This window comes from Peromyscus maniculatus, chromosome 23, assembly GCF_049852395.1.
Source record: "Peromyscus maniculatus bairdii isolate BWxNUB_F1_BW_parent chromosome 23, HU_Pman_BW_mat_3.1, whole genome shotgun sequence".
Classification (NCBI taxonomy): Eukaryota; Metazoa; Chordata; class Mammalia; order Rodentia; family Cricetidae; genus Peromyscus; species Peromyscus maniculatus.
In genome coordinates this window covers 3,063,301-3,084,058 of record NC_134874.1, presented here as the reverse complement: position 1 = coordinate 3,084,058, position 20,758 = coordinate 3,063,301, and the positions used below count along the sequence as shown (strand labels likewise).

General features: G+C 54.5%; 1 protein-coding gene across 1 annotated transcript in view; it reads left to right on the top strand.

Moving 5' to 3' along the window:
- Grk3 (G protein-coupled receptor kinase 3) overlaps nucleotides 1-19,647 on the top strand; it is a 97,074-nt gene extending 77,427 nt beyond the window's left edge. Inside the window, exons 14-21 of the mRNA XM_076560973.1 lie at nucleotides 6,318-6,384; nucleotides 7,280-7,380; nucleotides 9,327-9,393; nucleotides 10,467-10,562; nucleotides 13,095-13,257; nucleotides 14,369-14,505; nucleotides 16,239-16,352; nucleotides 17,228-19,647. Coding sequence (XP_076417088.1) covers nucleotides 6,318-6,384; nucleotides 7,280-7,380; nucleotides 9,327-9,393; nucleotides 10,467-10,562; nucleotides 13,095-13,257; nucleotides 14,369-14,505; nucleotides 16,239-16,352; nucleotides 17,228-17,389 — 907 coding nt within the window. The 3' untranslated portion in view covers nucleotides 17,390-19,647. The remainder of the gene's footprint in view (nucleotides 1-6,317; nucleotides 6,385-7,279; nucleotides 7,381-9,326; nucleotides 9,394-10,466; nucleotides 10,563-13,094; nucleotides 13,258-14,368; nucleotides 14,506-16,238; nucleotides 16,353-17,227) is intronic.
- The last annotated feature ends 1,111 nt before the right edge of the window (nucleotides 19,648-20,758 follow it).

The window sequence follows — 20,758 nt, the reverse complement described above, 5'->3', positions numbered from 1 at the left end:
ACTAGGAAAAAGTATTAAAATGTGGATGATTGGAGAAGGTGGTGCCCGCCCCCTTTCCAAATGCCTTCTCATGATTCCTGAGCATCCAGTATCTGGAGAATTCTGGGGTGTGTGTGGGTGGGGGGCAAAGTAACCCCACCTGACAAGTTGGCCTTTCTCTGTGAGCCTGCTAAAGCTGGGTCTCTGAGGGTGACCTTTCTGCTTGACTGTATGCTAAGCTACAGGGATGCTGAGTTGGGCACCAAGGGAGTGTGCCCCAAGATGTGTTCTCGTACTGGGTTGTTGACGGATGACACCTTCCGCAACTTTCTAGATGTTTCCGCTGGTTTTAGCCAGGAGCTTGACTCTAGGGGAATCCAGCTGTGTCCTTCATTCTCTCTGCAAAGCTCTAAGACAGACCCCTGTCCCCACTTCCTGTCCCTAGATTTCCCTCTTACCAGTTGCCCAGCCGCCCGTGCCCACAGCCTGCGGAGGGTTCACTGCACCCCTGGGAAAACTCATACATTCTGTTTAGTGCATTTGAAGAGCCGCTGAACTCCACAGTGCCCCCACACGTGGCTCCAAGTGCAACGCACTACATCCTTGATGCTTCTGTAATCCAATTCTGCTGGGCCCATTGTATTCCCCGGGGATCTAAAATGATATTACCGCTAAGAAAGTCGGGTCTGTTATTCCGTAACCGCATTACCAGTACCATGTTGGGGGAGCCCAGGCGCCCTTCATTCCCGTTGGCAGACTAGTTGACCTGATTATAGAGTTCATGCAGGGCGAGCCAGAAGAAGCCATTTCCCAGGGAGACTCCCTTCTGTCCCCCACAGCAGTCATCGCAGGTCCAGGGGGACACCCAGGAGTCCCTCTGGTCCCTGGAGGCAACAGCCAAACTGTCCTATAGAAGAGCGGTCAATAAAGCACCCCAGAGAAACGGCGCAAGCCGGGGAAGGCACGATTTGCCTCTTCCTTGCCATCCCTAGCTGCTGATAAAAAAACAAAAACAAAAACAAAAACGGTCCCTGCTCGATGTCTGGAGAGGGTCTGCAGTCACATGACTGCGTGTTTGAAGAATCAGGAAGAGCTTGTCTAATTATCACTTCGGTCCTCTGCAGCTGTGCCTTGGCCCCTCTCGGAATGAGTTTAGCCTCACGCAGCTGCAGCTCACCCTGAGTCCTTCCCAGTGGGAAAAATAGAAAGTCCTTGGCGAAGTCCTTCATCTGTGGCAAGAGGGTTTTTGTCACAGACCTGAAGGCCCCTGAGGAGGGTCCCAGGGATCACTGTGGAGAGAGAGGGGAGAGAGAGATGGAAGCTAGAGAGTGGGCACAGCCCAGGTGGCCAAAATGCCTGACCGCAGCCCTTAAAAGGGGGGGGGGCGTCTCGTGGAAGGGCTGCTTCAGGGAGGGAAGAGATTGGCCTGGTGAGGGGGCTCAGCCGGTAAAGACACCTGTGACCAAGCCTGAGGACCTGAGTTCAATCCCTGGGCCCAACACGGAGGAAGGAAAGAACCAGCTCCTGCAAGCCGCCCTCTGATCTGCAGGCCTCCCCACATGCATGCATCTGCGTGTGTGTGCTAGAGAAGGCGTCTTGGCCTGTGCGGCAGATGGACCTGGATGCGTCCTCCCCACTGAGGTCCAGGTCTCTCTCCCGTGCTTACTCAAAAGTCCTTCCGGGGAGCAGCACAGCACCAGCGAAGTGTACGGTGTCAGAGGGGCGGAGACGTGCCTGAGCTACAGCTGGAGAGGATGTGGGGACACAGCGGAGACAGTGCAGGGACATCCCGTGTGTGCACCTGGACATGAAAGGGCAGGGTTTCCCTCTTGGGAGGGTGTAGTCAGCAGTGCTTCAGGTGGAACCAAGGGTCACAGGGACCTTTCATGAGTGAGGCCCCAAGGCGGGTCTTCAGAAGGAGGAACTGAGACAGGAGAGATGCCTCAGGGGTGAAGGGCACTCTCTGCTCTTCAGAAGACCCGGGTTTGATTCCCAGCACCCACACAGCAGCTCACAGGCATCTGTAACTCCAGTTCCAGGGACTCCGGCTCCTCCTCTGCCCTCTGCTGGCACCACAGGCACATGGTGAACAGAAACATGCAGGCAAACACCCATACGCATAAAATAAAAATAGGGTTTTTGGTTTTTTTGTAAACGAAGAGAAACTAGGCAGGGGACCTTCCTTCCCAAGCTGTAGACAGTAGTAAGTGCCACTCAGGAAGCTGCACCCGGGGAGACTCAGGATTGCTTTGTGTCTTGTGAACATGTCACATGTGGTCCAGAGGCCCCGGAAGCTGCTCTTCTTTGGCCCCAAGATGTGAAGGGGGGGTGAAGCAGGACACTGTGTCGGCAGAGCTTGGGCCTGGAGGCATGCTGCGTTCCTGGGGGGCAGCCCATTCGTGCCCCCATCCCATTCTAGGGCAGCTGCAGCTGCAGCCGCAGCCGCACAGCCAGCAACTTCAATTTCCAGAGGCACTCAGCGCTCCCCAGGGACAGTTTTGGTTGTCATAGCTTGGGATGCATGGGCACGGCTCAGGTATCTCAGTGCATAGGAGAGTCCCTGGCCCCCCAAGGGAACAATTATGGGAATCAAGAACTCTCCCTCTGGGGATGGCCCCTCCCCCACATGCGTCTTCCATCTGGATAGCGCCTGGCCAGGGACCTGGGGGCAGGGTTAAGCGCCCCTGGGGTTTGTTCCACAGAGGGAAAAGGGGCCTTTTATAGATATTTCGCCGTTACTGGCTCAAACTCCAAAGGCATATCTGACGTGACACACAATCTTTCCTGCCTTCTAAAATTAAGCTGTGAGAGTGTTTAATCACGTGTGGCCATGGTTTGGGCACCGTGTCAGCCCTGTGGCTTTGAAGCGTCTAACGTAGGAGAGTGTGGGCTTCCTCAGTTTCCTCGCAGGTGTAGGGGGCTGTGCTCGGCCTGGCACTCTCTAATGAAGAGTGCCGTGTGTTCTCACCCAGGATGTGGACTCGCTGTAGTCAAAAGCCACCCAGTGCTGGCGATCGTATCTCTGCACTCTGTGCTGATGACAAGCCGGGACCTGGGCACCTATTTACGGAGCCTGCATCGGGGACAGCTGCCGTCACATGGGCTTGTCCTGCTCAAAATGGAGATGTTACTATCTGAGGGTTTTTTTTTTGTTTTGTTTTTGTTTTTTAACATTTCCCAAAATAGAAAGCCAGATCCCAGACTTGGTTCACAAAGAGTAATCAAGGCTCCATTTGGCAGCACGTGTGTGGAGCTGAACGCTCAAGCGTTCCCGACAAGGAGACGGCCCGGGGTGCAAGAGCTGGCAAGTTATTTCCCATGATGCCTTGCTGAGTCAGCTGTGGACTCACTGAGCTTGTGAGGGGGGCCTAAGGCCCTAGGAACCGATGCAGGGGTGGTGTGGGGAGGACTTGGGGCTCTCTCCCATTCTCTCTATTTTTGTTTGTTTGTTTGTTTTTGTTTTTGGAGACAGGGTTTCTCTGTGTAGTTTTGGAACCTGTCCTGGATCTCGCTCTGTCGTCCAGGCTGGCCTCGAACTCACAGAGATCCGCCTGCCTCTGCCTCTTGAGTGCTGGGATTAAAGGCGTGTGCCACCACTGCCCGGCTATCTCTCTGACTATTTTGTACAGCTCAAACAGAATCGCGCCAACCGGGTGGTCGATAACGGGCAGAATTTATTTGAGCTCATGGTCCTGGAAGCCAGGCATTCAGTCAGCAGCTTGAGGGACTTCCTACAGTGTCGTTAGAGGACATGGCCAGGGGACTAGCAGAGCAGGAGAGGGAACAGGTAGGACTCGGGAAGCAGGACTCACCTTTCTGACCCTCCCCTCCCAAATAACAGCCTTAATCCCTTCCTGGGTTAGAGCCCTCCTGACCTCACCCTTAGAAGCCCCGCCTCCTCCACACACCACCATTAGGTTTCAGCAGGACTTTGGGGGATGACCTTCACACTGTGTCAGAGGTCAAGGGCGGAATGGAGTCTGCTGGTTTTGCACTCACACGCGTGAGCACACACTCAAGTCCAAGGTCCTCTCCAAACCCGTAAACCGTGAGGAGCACAGGAGGGTGGAGCCAGCAGCAGGGTGGAAAACAGAGAGACTGACAGAGACTTGGCATCCATCCGCCTGGACCTCAGCGTGCTGATGCTTCTGTGGATGTGGACAAAGAGGGCTGTCCAAGCGGAAGCGCTGTGGCTCAGAGCACAGTGCTTTGGGTTTCTATTACTTTATGTATTTATTTGACGGTGTCTCGTGTAGTCTGTGCTTGCCTGCGTAGCTGAGGATGGCTGTGAACCCTGGATCCTCTGCTCTTCCGTCTCCCTTGCTGGCACACCACCCCTGCCTGGCTTCGGTTCCCTCTTGGAGCGCAGTAATTGCACGCTCCTTCTCCTTGGAAACAAGGTGAAAAGAATATTTCCAATCAAACCTATTTAAAGACTATTGCCCATCCTTGGTAGGTGCCAGTTTGCCTTGTGTGAATTTTTTGTTCAGATTGGTTGCTTTTTAGGAGATGGCGATTGCGTTGGTGGTTCACCACGACGCTGGGGCGCCCTCTCTTGTGTGGACGGAGAAGGAAGGAGTCTTAAAAAATAGCTCCCTGCAGCAGGAAGGGGCAGCCCAGGACAGGTGGGATCCTTTAGCATTGCCTTGATCATGTCTCTGTCATCGGCAGAGTTGGCCTCGGAAAGTTTCCCAGAGTGTCTTGTTTCAGCTTCTGTCTTACATGCCTTGTGAACAGGCTTGGTCATCTTAAAGACATGCCTCTCTGAAAGGAAACCCCAGTCCTAGCCAGCCCTTCATCAAACAATTACATCGATATGCCACCAGTTCTAATTTGCATGTGCAAATGCCACTTAATGATAAAGTTTCCTTTGAAAGCTAGCTTCTGCAGACTTTTCAAAGATGCAAAAAAAAAAATGTGGCTCACTCGTGAAATCCCAGCACACTGGAAACTAAGACGGAGGAAGGAAGTGAGTTTGAGGACAGCCTGGGCTAGAGTGTGAGTTCAGGGCTAGCCTGGGCTACATAGACCCCCTCCACCCACGTGTGTGTGTGTGTGTGTGTGTGTGTGTGTGTGTGTGTGTATGTGTGTGTCTGATACTGTATAGCACTCCTGGGTGTTTATGTAAAACTTTACATGAACACATCACAGACAGTTGCCGCCCCATGCTCACCCCGCAGAGCTCACAGCAGCTAGGTTACGGAAGCAGCCTGGGAGGCATGGATGAAGACCGCGCAGAATTATTTGCAGCCATAAAGGAAATGAAGTTAAGCTGTTTGTAGTAAAATGGCTGCTCCGGAGCTAATCATATAAAGCAAACTGATTGGTCCCGGGAAGACAAACATCACGTGTGTCCTGTCCCTTGTGGTCCCAGACTTTAGAGAGACATAAAATTCATATGTGTGTGGATTATAGGAGAGTATGGAAACTGTGGAGCAGAGGGAAGAAGAGCGGGAAGCAGGGGGAGAGAAGGGGGAGCAGGGAGAGAGATGAGCAGGGAGAGAGAAGGGGAGCAGGAGGAGAGAAGGGGGAGCTGGGGGAGAGAGGAGGGGGAGCAGGGAGAGGGAGGAGAGGGAGCTGGGGGAGAGAAGGGGGAGCAGGGGGAGAGAGGAGGGGGAGCAGGGAGAGAGGGGAGCGGAGAACACGGTAACATTATACACGTGGCTGGAAGTGGCCTGGTGTAACTCTATTTGAGAACCATAGCTTGGAAAGTAAGAAGGAGAAAGAGATGAACTAAATGAGTGTCACAGCAAGAGGAGTCTTTCTCAGGGCTCACCAAGCATGGCCGGGCTCTGGTTCTTTACAACTGGCCGCCTGTTCGTACCTACCGTCCGCCGCCACCTGTTGTCTGGATGTGGACATGGAAGGTTTGCATGAAGGGCCAGGTCACACGGACCCCAGCTTTCCCGACTCCTTCTGGGGCCCCCTGGTGCAGTCCTCGCCACCAAGATGGCGTTGGGCTGGGCACCCTGGCTTCTAGGCTGATTCCCGGTCACCACCACGGGGATGTGTTGCTGCCGCACAGGCCATCGGGCCGTTTTAGGAGCTGGATCCAGAAGTTGCAGCAGCACTCACCCCTTCGGGAGCGTGGCTGCCTGACACCCGCCCGTGCCCTGCAGGTGACTTTTGACTGGAGACGCTTGTCACTGCATCACGGATCAAGGGAGATGTGTCTGGTTCATTCAGGATCCGTCCGATCTGTGGCTAGGCTTTGTTGCCAGAAATGGGGAATGTTGATGATCTTTGAACGTCTGTGTATTAAATCTTACCCAGATGTTAGCGCCTGTACTGAGTTAGCCAACGCCACGCTTTAACAGAACGTTGTTTTCTGTTCACAGCCACAGCCCTTTCCGACAGCACAAAACCAAAGACAAGCATGAGATAGACCGCATGACCCTGACAGTGGTAAGATGATGAAGGGTGGGTTTTCCTGTCACAGTCTGTTGTTACTTGGGAAGTGTGCTGTGGAAGGGCAGGAGGTGCCACAGGGCTGGGGAGATGGACCTGTGGGTAGAGAGCTTGGCCCACAGACCTGAGGGCCGGAGTCCTGAGCCCCGGAAGCCACAGGGAAGCCGGATGCAGTTACTGCATTTGTCGTAGCAGTGTTGCTGTGAGATGACTGGCGAGGACAGGCAAGTCCCCAGAAGGTCATGCTCCCCTGCCCTGGTGTGCACAGCAAAAAGAAAGACAAAGACATCAGGCGGTCGGCAAGGACCGTCACACAAGGCTGGCGTCCGACCTCCACATGGTCCCTGTGGCTCACATGCATTTGAACAATCACGTGTTCTTGATATATAGATAGGGATAGAAAAAAAACATAAAGACAGGTCAAAACCACAAAACATTATATAGCATATATAAAATATTACATATATGCATATATGTATATATATATAAACATGAAATGTGCATAGTTGAAATAAATACATGAAGATAAAACCATTCCTAGGGGAGATTTTGAAAGGAAAAAAAGATGAGTGGAAGCAGACTCCAGGGCAAGTGACGAGGTCTGCACAAACGAACAGAATAAGAGGGATGTGGTGCGCGGGGAGCAGACACGGCCATCCGAGACGTGGACCGATGATCCCCTGTAGAAGAGGTGAGGGCCGCCAGCTCTGCGGACCTGCCAGCCGGCTGCAGGATTCCCAAACCAGTCAGTCACCGGTTTAGGGTTAATGTCAACCTGTTAGGAATTCAGTTTTCGATCTTCTCTGCCCCAGGGAGCAGGCTTGGCCTCTGCTTGCGGGTGAGGCCACCATCTTGGGATGGGCCTTTGAAATCCGCCTCTTCTCTTCCCCAGAATGTGCAGCTTCCGGACGCCTTCTCCCCGGAGCTGAGGTCCCTCTTGGAGGGTTTGCTGCAGCGGGACGTGAGCCGGCGGCTGGGCTGCGGCGGAGGCCGGTAGGCCATCCTGTGCGTCTCCACCCCAGAGAAGAGGCTGGTCTCCAGTCCCTGGGGGCCCTCAGGGGCCACAGGGGGCGGGGCCACAGGGGCGGGGCCACGGGGGCAGAGTCAGTCACACAGAGAGGGGCCAGTCCCACGGGGTGGAGTCAGTCCCACAGGGCGGAGTCACAGGGGCGGGGCCACAGGGGCGGGGCCACAGGGGCGGAGTCAGTCACACAGGGAGGGGCCAGTCCCACGGGGCGGGGGTCCCATGGGGCGGAGTCACGGGGGCGGAGTCAGTCATACAGGGTGGGATCAGTCCCAGGGGGCAGGGTCACGGGGACAGGGTCACAGGGGCGGAGTCAGTCACACAGGGAGGGGCCAGTCCCACGGGGCGGGGGTCACATGGGGCGGAGTCAGTCACAGGGGCGGAGTCAGTCCCATGGGGCGGGCTTACATGGGGCGGAGTCGGTCACATGGGGCGGAGTCAGTCACACAGGGTGGGATCAGTCCCACGGGGCAGGGTCACGGGGGCGGGGTCACAGGGGCGGAGTCAGTCACACAGGGAGGGGCCAGTCCCACGGGGCGGGGGTCCCGTGGAGCGGAGTCAGTCCCATGGGGGCGGAGTCAGTCCCACGGGGGCGGGGTCAGTCCCACGGGGGCGGGGTCAGTCCCACTGGGCATTGGTTGCCCACACTGCTGCCCTTACGGTAACCGGACAGAAATGCCCGGGCGGGGGGTGGGGGGGGAGCTGTCTGCTTCTGCTCCTGGCATCGGAGGGGTCAGCCTGTCACCGCTGGAAGCCAAAGCTAGCGTGCCAGCCCTCAGTGAGGACGTGGGCCGGGCTCGTATCTCCGCTGAGCAGGAGGCAGAGATGGGGGCGGGGGCGGAGGGTTTTCTTCAGAGTGAATCCCTTCTTAGAGCCAGGCCGTGCTGGCTAAAGACTCCGGGCTCCGGACATGGCGTTGCCATCTGGGAAAACAGTGTTCAAACCGGAGCTCGTGAGAGGAGGGGAGAAGGTGGGGGAGGGAGAGGGGGGAGGGGAGAGATCACGGGTTTTCGTTTTTTCTTACCAAGTCCGGAGAGTACCGGGTGTGGCCTCTGTTTCTCCCTTTCTCCATCCCCCGTGGCACCTGAATTTCCTGGGTCTCTGTTGACCCGACCCGAGCCCTCCGCTTTCCTGGGTCCCGTCCGTTAGCTGCATTATTATGCTCCCAAGGAGGGCCTTAGAGAGGGGCTGAGGGGTGCACACTGCCCCTCAAACCGGCCCGATGCCGCAGCTGGGCGGAGGTGGCTTTGCGGTGTCAGAGCTTCGCACTGTGTTGTCCTGTGCAGCCACACAACGTGGCTGCACATGGGTGTGTCTGTGGGAACTGCCAGGCTGTCTTAAGCCGCAGCATCCGTCTGGGCAAAGGGGACATCTTCCCAGGTCCAGTGTTGATGCCTCTAGTCCCTGTTACAGCATTTTCTGTGCTCTACAAAAGTAACGTCTTGCTTTTTTTCTATACGTGTGTGCATGCAGTGTGTGTGTGTGTGTGTGTGTGTGTGCATGCATGCTTGTGCACATGTGTCTGTGTATGCACGTGTGTGTGTGCAGTAGAGTGTTTGTGGACCCAAGAGTGATGGGTGTCTTCCTTGATTGCTCTCGACCTTGGATACTGAGGCAGGTCCCTCCCCAGAGCTTCCTGATTGGGCAAGTCTAGCTAACTGCATGCCCAGGGCGTCCCCTGTCTCTGCCTCTTGCTACCATACCAATCCGGCATTTACATGGGAACCAGGGATCCAAACTTGGGTTCTCATATTCACATGGCAAGCACTTTCCTGCCTGAGCCACCCTCCAGCCTGCGATTGGCTTTCTTGAGGAGCTGGACCGTGTCCGTGGGTTCTCACTGGGAGACAGTTTAGCACAGCACCTGTCACGCTTCCCATCTGACCTCTGCAGGACTCTCTCTCCTCTTCCTCAGGGCACAAGAGGTGAAGGAGCACATCTTCTTCAAGGGCATTGACTGGCAGCACGTGTACTTACGGAAGGTAACCCGCTGGGCCCCCTGAGCTCTCTGTCTGTTTCTCTGCTGCTGGCTTCCCGATGCTGCCCCTCCAGGGTCCCCACCCCAGCCCGCCATGTCTGCATGTTCTGGCTGGACTTGTCGCCATGCAGGGGATTCCCGTTGGGGAGGATCCTCTTCCTCATTTTCCTCACACGGGCCAGATGTGCCTGAGTTTTGCCTCTGTGGTTCAGCCAACCACAGATGGAAAATATTCAGGAAAAACAAAAAAACAAAACCCCACCACTGGTGTCCCGAGCACACGTGGACTCATAGTGCCCGCGGTCTGCAGAGCATCTACGCTGTCACCTAGAGATGAAAGTCTGCAGAGGATGTCTGTTGGTAGGTTCTGTACAAACCCTTGCTGCCTGTTCTGTATGAGGGACCTGCTCCTCGGTGGATCCTGTAGCCAAGCGGTGGCCTGGAAAGGTGGTCCTCTGCAGGTGCTGAGGGGCGACTGTATAAAGATTTTGGAGATGGCATCTCAGCAAATGAACAGAAGGCACAGTACAGCAGTTACCCAACTAATTGAGATGTGTGTAGAGTCGGACTTCAATACGCAAGGAGCATCTGACTTGAACGGAGATGTTTCCTAGCCCCATACCGGCCCTTTCCTGATTTTTAATTTTTTTTTTAAACTTTTTTTATTTTGTTTTGTTTTGTGCTAGAGCTGAATCAGGCTTCTTTCCCACTAAGTCCATCCTTTCCCATGGAGCCGCACCCTACCCCCTCCCCTCATTTTAAGCTTGGTTGTGTTCTCTTTGGAACAGGAAACACCCTGGTTGAATTTTTAAAATGCATTTCTGTGTGAAGCCCAGCTGCAGGGTGGTAGCAGTTTCCATAGGGAGGGGGGACTTGCCTGCCCACCCTGCCATGCTCAGGTCACCCGGGCAGCCAGCACCGATCAGGGTTTGCAGTGTGAGGCTCGGGGTAGGCGGCGCTCTCTGGACACGCACTTTCTGAAGGCCGGGCTGTGTTCTTTTTATAGACTGTTATCTTGGGCTGGGGGCATACAGGGCAGCTGATAACTGGGCCCTACCTACTTGTTGGATCTTCTAGTACCCGCCACCGCTAATCCCTCCTCGGGGAGAGGTCAACGCTGCCGACGCCTTTGATATTGGCTCATTTGATGAAGAGGACACCAAAGGCATTAAGGTATGCACCCTTTCAGGGGTGGGGTCTCCGCTAAGATTCACTGTGTGTGGAGGGGGGTAGGGATCTACTGGAGCCCTTGCACAAGCTAGAGAAACACTCTACCCCTGAGCTACACCCCTGGCCCCTATACTCACTCTGCAGCCCAGCAGGCCTGGAACCCACGGTTCTCCTCAGCCTCCCTGATGCTGGGGTGACAGGCCACCCCACCCTTCCTGACTCGAGGAGGGAGAATCCATTATACTTGGTGATAGTTTTAGTATTAAGCACCTACATGCAGCAGCAGCAGCAGCTCCCCACCCCCACCCCACCCGCCCTGATCATTTCACTTTGATGAGTGGCACATTGTTATGATGTGCGGCATTTGGGGTTGAACTCCAACTTGGATCTGAGGCAGGAGTCACAACCGATTGAAACACGTTCCACTGAGAGCGGAAGAATCCATGGTTTTTGTGCTTCTAAGTCTAGGGCTGTGGTTCTGAACCTGTGATCACAACCCCTTTGGGAGTCAAATGACCCTTTCGCAGGGGTCCCTTAAGACCATCTGCTTATCAGAGATTTGCATTACGATTTACAACAGTAGCAAAATGACGGCTATGAAGTAGTAATGAAAATAATGTTATGGTTTGGGGGGGGGGGTCACCACAGCGTGAGGAACGGTATGAAAGGGTCCCAGCATTAGGAAGGTTGAGAACCCCTAGGTCTAGGGTCTGCCTGTGCCAGAAGGGAACATGCAGACCGCATGGATCTCTTTGCACTTATCCATCAAGGGTGCATTGATCGCGGTCTTAGCATCCTCTGCATTTCTCAGACTTTGGTGCGTGACTCTGTTTTTTCCAAGTGGAGATGAGACATGCTCTCAGGGAGGGAGTGAGTCATGGGGAAAATTACTGTCTTTAAAACGCTAAGTCAGCAGGCCACCGACTGCCTGCCAGCCCCAGTCATCTGGCCCTGACTCTGGTGGCTCGTCCCAGCCCTGGCTCTTCTCTGCTGCTTGAGTTTATCTCTGCGAATGCAGTGGCTCACCTTCTCACCTACACGCTTCCCCCACAGCAGCAGCAGGCCGTGGTTCTGCATGTCAGACCCACCCCACCCCCACCCCTCACCCCGCCCCCGCCTGGAGAGAGCAGGGCAGGTTCTGTGGCAGAGTCCAGCAGGAACTGTCACAGGGACACTCAATGGGAGTGAGGGCAGAGGCTGGGGAAGATGAGGCAGGGAGGGGAGGCAGCTGTGAGGTAGAGACAGCGGTGGGCAGGGGCAACTGGGCAGAGCCAGCGGCTCCTGGAGAAGAGGGATGCACCTCCCACTACCTGGGTCTGAACTGTGGCAAAATCACCACCTCTCCTGGGTTCCCGGGGGCAGCCTGCCCTAGAGGGTGGGGCAAAGACTTCAAGTGAAAGAAAAATGCTGTTGTGAAGTGTGCACCCTGCTACTGCAGCTCGCGCGGGGGGGGGGGGGGGTGTCCGCACCCCATGCCACTCACATTTAAACATTAGTCCGTTCACGGGGGTGGATGAGTCGGGAGTTTGTGAGATGCCGGCTGAGCCAGTGAGCAAGCCTGCAGCGAGCTTCTCCCTCTTTTTGTTTGTTTCTCAAGACAGGGTTTCTCTGTGTAGTTTTGGTGCCTGTCCTGGATCTCGCTCTGTAGACCAGGCTGGCCTCGAACTCACAGAGATCCGCCTGCCTCTGCCTCCCGAGTGCTGGGATTAAAGGTGTGCGGCACCCCACCCCCACCCCCACCCCCCGGCCTAGCTTTCCCATTCTTGCAGATTGTTTTTGGGAGGTTGGTCAGCTAGCCTGGCTTTTCTCCCTTATCAGGTTTTGGACACTATGCAGACCCTTGTCCCCATTTCTATAAATATGGTACCCACAGCTGAAACTCACTTGACTGTCAGAGTCTCTTACTGTTCCTAAATAAAACCCAGTATGTGGGGCTGGGGAGACACACAGTCCAGTGTTTGCTGTACACGAGCGCCCGAGTTCAGAGCCCTATCTCGTGAGTAAAACTTAGGCACTGGTGGTGCATGCTTGTAACCCAGCACCGGGAAGTGAAGGGGAGCCAGAGACAAGAGGAAGCCTGGTCTCGTCCATCAGTAAGCGCCAGGTTCAGAGAGAGACTGTCTTCCACATATAAATATATAAATATGATATAATAGAGAAAGACACTAATACCAGCCTCTGGTCTACACACACACACACATACACACACACACACACACACACCTACACACATGCAGCGCCACACACATGTGCACACACAGGAACACATACACCACATACTCATGCACACAAACAAAATTTTAAAAAGTCAACACATGCTCATTGTCATTTGGTAAAAATACCCTAGTGTTACTGAAGACCAGGCCCAGGCTGCCTGGCCTGGGGCTGAGGTGATCCCTGGTGTGGCTGTGGGTTTTAGGACAATAAAGACCCTATGAGCGTGAGACGCTGCTGCATGGCTCTCCTCCTGAATGTGGCCGTAGTGCATCTGGGAAGGCACTAGAGCGTGTGCCCCTTCTGTCCTTACACACCCAGCTGCTGGACTGCGACCAGGACCTCTATAAGAACTTCCCACTGGTGATCTCTGAACGCTGGCAGCAGGAAGTGGTGGAGACCATCTACGACGCTGTCAATGCTGATACGGATAAAATCGAGGCCAGGAAGAGGGCTAAAAATAAGCAGCTTGGTCAGGAGGAAGGTAAAAGGCCGTGTGGCTCGGTGCTCAGTGTCATCGAATGCTTCCCAGCATAGGAAAGAGCGTGCCAGATTTGGGTTTCATGTGGATTGGAAGGGCTGGGTGGAATCTCTGGGAGCCTCTGGTCACCAGGTAGATGGACGTGCACACAGAGGTGGGCAGTGCCATCCGAGTTCTGAGGTTTCCCTGTTCCTGGAACTTTGGGGGTGGGGGCAGCCTTGAAAATTCAGTCCTCGGAGATGGGGCATTACAGAGTCAGGAACAGGCCCAGGGAGCTTCCAGATGTCTCTGTGACAGAAATGTACCGTGCACACACCTGTGTCTGGACCAAAGGCAGTAACAAATGTGTTTTAACTCTGCCCAGGAATACAAGCCCACATCAGAAGGGCAGCTCTGTGGGCCCCACCCCTACGCCCCTCCCCTGTCCTTTGCTTTTTCTCCATCATAGGGGACATGTGGGTCTCACCCTTTCCAGGCTGGTCTGACCTTCTCCAGATTGTACATTCCCTAGGGCAGGCAGATTTTTCTTTTTTTAATTGTTGTTCCTCACTGGACCCACCAAACACAGATACCCCCTCCTCCCTCTGCCTCCCTGTGCCTAGCCCCCGTGGCATCATGGGTAGATTGATGGAGAGTGGGTGTGATTTTTATCACAGCCTCCAAAGCTTTTCATGAGTGTTGTGGAACATCACCACCTTAGAGACTCTGTCAGTGTGAGTCTGAGTCTTTTCACTCACTGTCTTTGTGGGCGGTGAGCTGAGGAAGAGCCCGCCGTGACGTGACTGCCTGCCTCCTTGGAGGGGAAGAGGCCTGGCTTCAGAGTGATTCGTTCACAGGGTGGAAGTGGATTAGTGGACAGTTCCCTCCAGTGGCAGGGGGACTTGGGAGGGAATTCATGATTAACCAGTCTCTTATTTAGTGGTTTGTGAACAAAATTTTGCCCAGTCAGAGTTGCCAGTAGGTGCTGCAGGTTCAAATACCAAGAAGCAAGAATTGAGCGCAGCCTGGAACACTCTGAGCTCCCAAGTCCCAGTCCCCTGGGTTCAGAAACCGGGATAACGCTGTTTAGTTGTGTTGGCTCAGGACCTGAGTGACACTGTGTCTCCACCCTCAGATTATGCCCTGGGGAAGGACTGCATCTTGCACGGGTTCATGCTGAAGCTGGGGAACCCCTTTCTCACGCAATGGCAGAGGCGCTACTTTTACCTGTTCCCCAACAGACTAGAGTGGAGAGGAGAGGGCGAGTCTCGGGTGAGTCCCTGGGGGTGGGGTCGGGGCTGTGCAGCTCTGGGGTGCAGCAGCTCCCTCACGCTGCCTCGTACCCTGTGCCTCTTGTGTCACAGAAACAAGGGTTGCTGTGGTCTGACTTGTTAAGTGTCTGTGTCAAGTCCCTTCCTGGAATAAGACGCAGGTGTCATTTGAAAGATGGAGGCCCAAGTCCCGGCAGCCTCAGGGGGTCCATGGAGGCTGGAGAGGAGAAAGAGTGGGATGGGAGGAGAGCGGAGCAGGAGATGGGGGATCCCAACTCATCGCTCTCAGGACTCAGGACAGCCCAAGGTGCCTCTCTGGGCCTCAGTTTGCTCATCTGTGAAGTGGGAGGTACAGAAAGCCTCAGCTCCCGTGACGACGGCACACGACGGCACACTAACCCGAGGCCGGACATTGTAAACAAACTCAAAGGTTTAGCAGCTTCCAAGGTCCAACCCTGGAGTTACAGAGAGGAATCCAGGGCAGCTCGAGGATAACCAGCCCGTTGTGGATGGGGAGGGCTCTTGACCGAGGCATGTCTGTGCTCTCTTGGTCTCTCCCCAAGTCAGGTCAGGTGAAATGTCACCCGTGGGATTCGCTTAGGGTGGCTAGCACACCGACCCCGGCCGCCTGCACTCTGCTGGGAATCTGCAGGTGTGTCTCACAGTCACAATCGCTCAGATCCTTTCTCCAGCTAAGGTTAGCGAAGGGACAAGGCAGGCAGGCCGGCTGCTTTCCTTAAACACCCTCGGTGGGAGAAGCCCAGGGAAGAGCCCATCTGGGTGGACGGTGTGTGGCCTGCAGTGAGGCAGGACAGGGGTCATCACTGTGAGTGTGGCCACGGGCCTGGGGTCAGGACATAGTTCGTGTATCGGGAGGCGGGAATGAGGATCAGCAGCCTCCCCGAGTCAGAGGGCCCGGGCGGGAGGCTCCTCCGCTCTTCTAACTTGACTTTGAGTCACGGTTTTTGGTAACCGCCGGTGAACTCTGCAGCAATGATGAGTGGTGGCCGCCGGCTGTGGTCACTTCAGTGCTGTGCCACCAAGGCTCTTTGAAATTAAAACCTCTGAGACTGGACGCCCTAAACAGCCGTTCTGGGCTGGCAGGTATTGAAGCGTCTTCCTCATGAGCCTCGGTGGGTTAGGCCGGAGCAAACTGCTGCAGTTGCAACAATGTATCTTTTATTATTGTTTTTCTTTTGACATTCAACATTTTGTGTGAAGCTAGGCAGTCCCAGAGACAGATCCATAAGAGTCAACAGAGGCACAGGGAGCGTGGGAGTTTCTCATGTTTTTCACTCCAGATTCCTGTGGAATTTATCCGAAATATAAACAAACAAATACCCTCCCCCACCCCGTATAACCATGCTGTGGCCTCCTGCCGAGCCTTCACACTAGATCTGCCAACCCTGTAAGAATGCCACCTGTCTTTAGGTCTTTTGGGTATGGATCTGGTGTCTTAGCCCATCTGCCCCTTAGCTGTCTGTCACTCACTGTTCTCCTGCTGATTAGGGGGCAGCAGATGCTCCTGCGGTGTGGTCCTGCACGTCCATAGCTGCCCAGACTAACATTTTGACTCTGAGCTTCTTTTTGTGTCCTTCTGTAGCCATTCTCCTTATTTCTAGGACGTCAGCCAAGAAAGAAACAAAAAAAGTCACTTGCTTTTGAAAATTCACTCTTTACCCTAAGAGATCACAAAGTAACAACGTCCTTGTTTACCTCTCCGTTTGTTTTTAGCAAAATTTACTGACCATGGATCAGATCCTGTCTGTGGAGGAGACCCAGATTAAAGACAGGAAATGCATTTTATTCAGAATAAAAGGAGGGAAGCAGTTTATCCTGCAGTGCGAGGTGAGTATTATTGACTTTCTCTGGAATAAAAGCAGACAGGGATGGGCACATTCTACCAGGGTTCTCACCCGGTCCCCAGGCTTCTCCTTGCCTCATGCGCACTTAGCAAGTGTGAGGTTTAGGTCCAGCCAGGTGTTAGCAGAGGATAGAGTGCAGCCATGTGATAGTTTAGTCTGGAGACTGCCTGGGGGCCGATGGGGGCTGGAATCTGAGCTTCCAGACAACTGTTTTCTCTTACCTCTGAGAATCCAAAAGGACTTTTCCGGAGGTTGGGGTGGGAGACCGTCCTTGGTTTTCTCTGAGTTGTAACGTAGCTCAAGTTTCATCATGGAATACTCTCCCTTGGTGTACCAAGGTGTGTGCACACGTGTGTTTTCACAGGACGCAGGGAGAGAAACCGGGAGAACCAGGACACCCTTTAGCTTATCATTGAGACAGGGTCTTGATATGTAGTCCAGGCTGGCCGGGAACTCGGGACTCTCCTGACTCAGCTCCCCCAGTGCTGAAATTACAGGTGGACACGAGAACTTCAAAACTACCTTAGACATGTGAGAGGATGTTTTACAGCACCAGAACGCCCCTCCCCCCGCCCCCCGTTTATTATTCCATAGGCTGTGGGTTTAGGACCACAGAAAACCCCTAAGTAGATTAAGGTGGTTGGTAGGGTTCAGGAGATCCACTGGAGGAGCCCAGAACTGCCTTTCCCTCTGTCTGGAGTTTCTCACCAGGTTCCAGGGGACCTGAAGGTCAAAACAGGGTTTCAGGGCAGGCAGGCAGGATGTGTCCTCTGTCAGGCTCCACCGACCCTCGTCATGTGCAGATACTGTGGGCAGATGTGTTGACAGGTCCCAATTCCTGCCTGTGTCTCTGTGCAGAGTGAGCCCGAGTTTGCACAGTGGTTGAAGGAGCTGACCTGCACCTTCACGGAGGCCCAGAGGCTGCTACGCCGCGCCCCCAAGTTCCTCAACAAACCTCGCACCACCATCCTGGAGTTCTCCAAGCCACCGCTGTGCCACAGAAATAGCAGCGGCCTCTGAACCACAGAGCAGCAGGGGCCTGCAGCAGGGGCCTCGGCTCTTCAGCCCGGGAGTGGAAATGGAGCCACGAGGAGCCACCGTGTGGGGCTAAGACACAGCGCTTCTGAGCACAGGGCTGCTCCAGGCTGGGGATGCCCACGACACCGAGATGGCCCTGCAGGAGTTGGGACATCCTCTGGGCTGGCCTGTCCGCACTCGAAATTACTGAAGAGGCAGAAGGCGTTTTTTCCGTGCACCCACTTACCTTGGTATCCATGGCCTCAGAACGTGAAATGACCCTTACCGCTCCAGTTGGCTTTGAGCATACCCAGGGTGGGACCACAGTGTCTGGGGCTGAGGGTAGCCTGTCCTAGGCACTGATGTATCTGAGTGCCTACCCAAAGTTTGGGGCTTCAGTAGCCTAGGGTCTCTGTAGATCAGGGATAACCTCCTGGCTGTCCCTGGGTGATGAGGTAACACTGAACACCATGTGCACTGCCTTCCTCCGATGGCTCTGCTCCAGGGATGCCAGTCCGAGAGCAGAGGTAGGAATGTCCCCTTGTGGAATTGCCACGGCATCCATCATGGCTACTTCTGGTCAACATGACCGGAGGAGATGCCCCAGGACTTCAAGTCAAGCCAGGATGTCGGTAACCCACCAGGCAGTCCGTGCACGAGCTTGGGGTCTCCAGGACGGGCAGGTCTATGACAGAGTCCTGCTCCCTCTGCCTGGCCTGGGAAGCATAGCCAAGGATGTGCCCCAGGCAGAACAGGGTTGCTGCCTCTCCCTTCAGTATAATTTATAATGAACTCACGCTGATGGGTGACGGTGTCCAGCGGTCTCCTGTGCACCCTGGCATGCCCCACATCCTTCTGCCATGAATGTGCTGTGCACTGGGTTATTCTGACGGGGGCGGCAGAACCCTTACCCTAAAGGTTACTTCTCCCACTGCTGCCCTGAGTCAGCGCTGGGTCCCCATGTCACCACACTGGAACAGAAGTCCTCGAAGGTCTCTGCGGACTTGTCCCGTTCCTGGGGACTGTGTTACAGAGTTTCTAGATAAACTGCTGAGCACATAAAGAAACCTGGCATTGAAATTCTTTGCATTCTGTCCTGGATCTTTCTAACAGTTCCCGGTGTGCATCCTTGTGTGTATGTGCTGGGGAAAATAAGGTGTTTATTTATTTTATTTATTTATTTTTTAAATCGCAGTTACCTTTTGAGGGTTTGGAAGGTAATTTACCTGTTACTGTGCAGATGCATGGGGGAGCTGTGGGGCTCGGTGCCCCTCTCACTGCCCATCCGGGGATTTGAGTTCACGTACGTGTGCCACGGTTCACTGCCTCCAGTGTGGGGACATGGCTGCAACCTGGCACGGGCACCCTGTTTGCTTGAAGAGAATGGTATTCCCATTCATTGGGCACGTAGTTAAGTATTGATGTTACCGTGTGGGCGTGGCTGGAATGGGCAGCTCACACTAGCTCAGTCAGACCTGCAGGGGTGAGGGCTGCATCTCCGGCCTTTTCAGGGAATATACAGGACCCTCCGCCAATCGGGAGGGAGGCTTGGCCCCAGCAGGCGTTGGGCTCGCCCGACTAAATCTTGTATTGGGTTATAGCTATACCAAAAGGTTTTTAAAGATGACACAGGATCACGGGTCCTGCCTGTACCTGCAAAACATTGAGCCAGACTCTCACAGACGTCATGTGTTACCATTTTAACTGAGGCCGTTTTTAAGGTTCCTTCCCTTTTAGAAAGGAGTTGTGTGTGTGTGTTGGGGGGCGTTTCCTAAGAATCCCCCTGCCTCAGACTTACTCCAAGTAAACCATTTTATCCCCTCAATCCCGTTTCCCTCATGAGGACACAGTTGAGAGGGAGGGCAGATGGCCCTTGCCGCGGTCCTCAAGATTCACATGGGCGGGTGATGGGTCATCGGAGGCCATCTTTTTACCCAAGCACGCGGTGAGGTGTGTCCTGGGCCCCCCAGGGTGGAAGGAGAACCCAGCCGAGTTTGCAATGCATGGCCGTTGAGAGATCCCATCCTGTTGGTGGGTCCCCAGATGCCAGATGCTTCTGGTACCATTCACACAACGAGCCCGTGTGTTCCTCCTTATTCCAGTTTTGGGGAAGAGTACTTAACGTGACGGAGGATGTTCCAGGTGTTGCTGTTTTTATGCAGTTATGTACTAAGAAGCCTTGGCTTCATAAAGCAAGAATAGTAGATCGTTTTAAAGCAGCTGTGTGACAGACGCAAAATTAAAACCTTTGGCAAACCTCAGCTTATTTATTTTTTAACCTGAAATACCCACTTGTGCTTGGGGCTCCCCGCTCCTGCCTCCAGGCTGTGGTTAAGTGTGATTGTTCAGCAAAGCCTGTAGAAATTGTCTCTCTGGAGTGGTTGGCAGGGGGCCCCGTCTCTCTGCTGACACAGAGGCCTGCACACGGACGGAGCCCCTGGCTGACGTCACAGACTGTGAAACCAGCAGTGAAGGGTGGATGGCGGCCTCCTGGGGAAGAGATGACAGACAGCCTTTCAAGAAAGACATTATCGGACAGACTTAATGCAGCAGGCTCACGAGCCCAGCCTCAACCGGCAGAGGCAGGAGGCTTATGAGTTTGAGGCTAGCCTGGGCTACATAGCAAGGCCTTGCCTTCAGAACACCAAGGGCTGTGGCAGTAGCTCTGGGGCCAAGCTCTTGCCTCACACGTCCACAGTTCCGGGTCTAAACCCCCGCGTGGGCGGAGGGTGGGCAGCCGACTGTTAGCCAACTATTAACGACTGAGCTTGAGCGGCCCCTTGGTCTTGGCCATGTGCCTGTTAGAAGCAGCTGTTCTGAGGCCCCTCAAGCCATGTTTATTCACCAGTGGACAGTGTGGCGGAGGGTCAGAGCCCCCCAGGACAGGAACTGGACCATTTCGGATCCCTGACTGTCCAGTGGATGTCATGGGGAATTATGTGGTAGGGCCAGGGCAGGTGGAGAAGGTTTGCCCGGTTGGCCCCGATGGAAGCCACCACATCTTCCTGACAGAGCACCAGGGAAGGAATGATGGAGGCTGGTGGGAGCCCCCCCCCCCCCCCCCGGAGTTCCAGAGTTACTACTGCAAGGCCTGTTTGCTTTGCTTCTGAGGCTGAGTGGCCCCCCTCATGACGGCACCCTGTGTTCCTCACTGGACGTTCCCAGGAAGGTACATCCCTGGCCACTGAATCTGTCACCTGACACCGTGCGCTTTATAGACCAGGTGGAGAGAGACAGTGTCCTGGTCACTGTTATTGACTGTGCTGCAGGGATGGGGGAAGGTATCCAGCTGACTGCTAGGGAACCCCAGAATGACACCCTGGGCCTTTCTGCACATTTAACTCCATTTCCACTTTGAACTTTTATAACTTA